General features: G+C 41.7%; 1 protein-coding gene across 1 annotated transcript; it reads left to right on the top strand.

The window, feature by feature from the left end:
• Window positions 1–332: 332 nt before the first annotated feature.
• On the top strand, window positions 333–3,178 carry SARC_10653 (hypothetical protein; the record flags this gene model as incomplete). Its single annotated transcript, XM_014295299.1, has 5 exons — window positions 333–354; window positions 926–1,049; window positions 1,934–2,000; window positions 2,631–2,671; window positions 2,987–3,178. Coding segments are annotated over 5 exons (321 nt in total), but the record flags the coding sequence as incomplete, so codon positions are not given.
• Window positions 3,179–3,872: the final 694 nt, after the last annotated feature.

A 3,872-nucleotide genomic window follows, 5' to 3' on the forward strand; every position in this document is an offset into this window, starting at 1 on the left:
TATATTATTATGTGTGTGTGTGTGTGTGTTATATATATATATATATATATGTGTGTGTGTGTGTGTGTGTTTGTGTGTGTGTAAACTAATGTGTATACGCATGAATATATCTATTTATGGCTCATACATACAAATATAAGCACACCTTGATTTGTAAAATCGACATCTAATGGACAGCCATATATCCACGTGCTATGCATATAATATACATACATACTCACTACTTTATACTCTCCCCCCTCATTCATCGCTCGCTTAGCCTTAACCTATACCTCATGTGCCATCTGATGTGGATGAAGGTCCACTGCTTTCTGCGTGAGATGAGAGACAACGTTAACTTCGCCTACATCAACGGTGAGCGTGTCTGTGAGTGGCTTTGTGTGCTTGTTTCCTTCCGCACTGCTTCCATCTTCTTAAACCGAGTGCGTATCATCTCATTCGTATGAGCAGAGTATTGCCTTAGTTGTGTATCTGATATACATCTGAGTGCGTATCATCTCATTCGTGTGAGCAGAGTATTGCCTTAGTGTGCATGTCGTATACATCTGAGTGTGTATGTAGTTATACATCTGAGTGCGTATCATCTCATTCGTGTGAGCAGAGTATTGCCTTAGTGTGCATGTCATATACATATCTGCTTCCATAGTCTCATACAGCCATGTGATTGGTGTGCGCTTCAACCATCCGCCTTCCTATCTTCTTCCAGCCTGCACTCTTATCCCTACGATACAAACCCTAAAAACCCTAAATCCTTATGTGTACATCTGTTCATATCAGTGAACCTAATCCAACGCTTATGCACTATCCCGCCCATAAGACCACCCCAACCACACATGTCTCACACACTACACACACACACACATACACACACACACACACACGCGCGCGCGCGCGCGCGCCACTGTCCGTCTCTCTCTGCACACAGGTGTTCTGCGCCACACCATCGCCAACCAATACGAAGTCATCCGCTCACGCCTCAGCTCAGCCGCACGCGCAGAGGCCACGTCTTGCACTTCTGTGTTCTTCTTAAGCGCTCGAAATGTCACGTGGTATGTGACAGCAAACTCACACCCACTCTACACCCGGGAGTGTGTGTGGCTAACATCTACCTGCGTGTTTAATGTATATATGTGTGTCTAATGTATATATCTGCGTGTTTAATGTCTACTTGTGTGTGAATTTGCGTGTTGACTAAAAACCTAGAACCACGGTTTTTCACATGTCTGTGTATTATTCATCGTATATCGTACTGTCTTTTTGTTCTCTTGTGCCGAACTTTTACGCCAACGCATGTAGGTATGATTAGGGTTTAGGGTTTTGACCTGAACCCCCACCCCCCTGAAACATCTCTGCATGCTGACTGTCACATGCGATTGCGTTAATGTGATCAGATTGTCTGTCCAACGGACATCACCCAGTGGGAGGCACATCTGGTCAATGAACCCGAAAGGTGCGCCCAAGTCACATGTTACATGTTCAGTGCGCTATACTTGTTGTCATTAAATACGTTAGGCAACCGATGGAAGCAGCTCGTACGTATGTATACTTTATACTCTATGTTACCACACATTGGATGTGCACCTATGAATTACTATGTGTTATCACACATTGGATGTGTACCTATGAGTTACTATATGTTATCACACATTGGATGTGTACCTGTAAGTTACTATACGCTATCACACATTGGATGTGTATCTATGAGTTCTAACCTGCCGCAAACGAATGGACATAGGGTATCATTGCTTTTGATTTCTGTTCTGTGTGTTTCTCTTGAACTTTCTGTATTGATTTCTATCACTACGTTGGATATAGTCATTAATGATTTGTTCTGTTCTGTGTGTTTCTGTATCGATTTCTATCACTCCGTTGGACATAGTTATTAATAATTTTTTCTTTTCTGTGTGTTTCTGTTGGTCCTCGATCGTTGCAGGCTCGCAGCCCATGCGCTGTATAAAGTTTTTCACAAGAAGCAAAAGAAGTACGACGTCATCCTGCAGGTGGGTATTTTTTTGGTGTTTTAGGGTTTTATAAAACCCTAAACGCCGTTCTGCAAATGGATATATTTGTAGGGTTTAGTAATCACCAATCTGCGTTTAGGGTTCATAGTGGCAAAGTCATTTTGCATATTGTCAATTGGCTGTATAATGGCTTATAGTATGCAACATACAGTCGACATTGATTAATGTTACAATTGTAGTACAACCGATTGATAAAACAGATATAGTATATCTTATGTGCATAAGACCTTTTAACCCGCAGTCGTAAGTGTATAAGACTTTTTAATCAGTAATCTTAGCTGCATAAGACTTTTTAATTAGGAATCTTAGCTGCATAAGATTTTTTAATCAGGAATATTAGCTGCATAAGACTTTTATTCAGTAATCTTAGCTACATAAGATTTTTAAATCAGTATTCTTAGCTGCATAAGTCTTAGCTGCATAATACATTTGCGTATCCTATAAATTGCTACAAGCGCACGTGATGTGCTGCACATTTCTCCGCACGAAGCTCCGTTATTCTCACCGTTATTATTCTACCCGTTTCTATTCGATATTTTTTTCTTGCTCACGGACTGATGTACCGAACATTTACACATCGACACCACTTTCGAATTTCATTGCTCGCAGATGGCGCAGGGCCTCATGGAGTCCAGCTATGACGCACCCAGGTATGCGGTGTCAGCAACAGCAGGACTATACAACCTTCGTGTCAGTTGCATTGTGCGTGTGGAATGATTGATGTGTTGTGTTGTGTGTGAGTATCATCATCATCCAGTGTTGCCACTGTGTGGGGTACCGAACTTCCATAGTGTTGTCTACACGCACGCATGGTCAAGGAATACTGTTGACCTGTGCTGTCTCGGGGGTACTACCAAGACTTGGTATACTATCACTGATGAACGCTTGCCTTGTGTCGACAGTATGACATGAGGCGTCAACCATATACAGCTGACACTGACACTTCTCCTCTTGTCGGTAAACAGGGATGCCCTCTTCCAGCGCGTTGTGAGTTCAGAGAATACGCACGTGTTTGCGGATGTTCGGTACTAATCGCGCTGATGGTATTAATTGTACGACCCAGCGCGCTCTGCTATAGAAAGCTTATCGAATGCAACCCATGGGTTAACTGAGCAAATGTTCTACGCACATTTGTTACGAACAAGATTGAATGCAAGATACAGCTTAAATGAACTTCGTCTGTAACGTGGTGCGGCGGTGTGCAGTGGCGGATTGTAGTGGAGCTCGAGGTTTCAAAGACATAGGTCACCCGCTCGTCTCTCTCGAGCACACAAACATATCTTTAGTTTACACTTTTAGAGCTAGTGACAGTAACCACTGATTAGAGCTTTTTTATTTCTCTTGAATGTCAACGTTATCACCGATAGTCTGCATAATTTATTTCTTCATTCTTGATTTAATCTGGTAATATTTAAACAAAGAATCCTTGTGCAACGCTTATGTCACGCAAATAGGCTGTGTAACTAAAGGTTCGCCATTTTAGCAAAGTGGAATGTGGACTGAAGTTTAGTATTTCAAGGGTACACTTATTTTTATACCGACACACGACATTTCTATGTTTGTATACGAGTGTGTATGTTATAGATAATGAAATTCATGCTAGCAAGCCCTAATATGAAATGGCGAACAAATGCAATACAGTTGGGTATAGTGGACTTGTGCATACTTCGACAACCCTGGGTAAAGACTGTTCCAGCTACGCGGACATACACCGATTGCTTTTCAAAAACATATACTATGAAAACTCAATATAAGTAATAAACTGAATGACGGCGTGTACAATGATTTGTTATGCAACCTTTGGTACCATCAATGAAAAATGTGTGTGTGTGTGTGTGTGTGTGTGTGTGT

Source organism: Sphaeroforma arctica, assembly GCF_001186125.1.
Source record: "Sphaeroforma arctica JP610 unplaced genomic scaffold supercont1.1337, whole genome shotgun sequence".
NCBI lineage: Eukaryota > Ichthyosporea > Ichthyophonida > Sphaeroforma > Sphaeroforma arctica.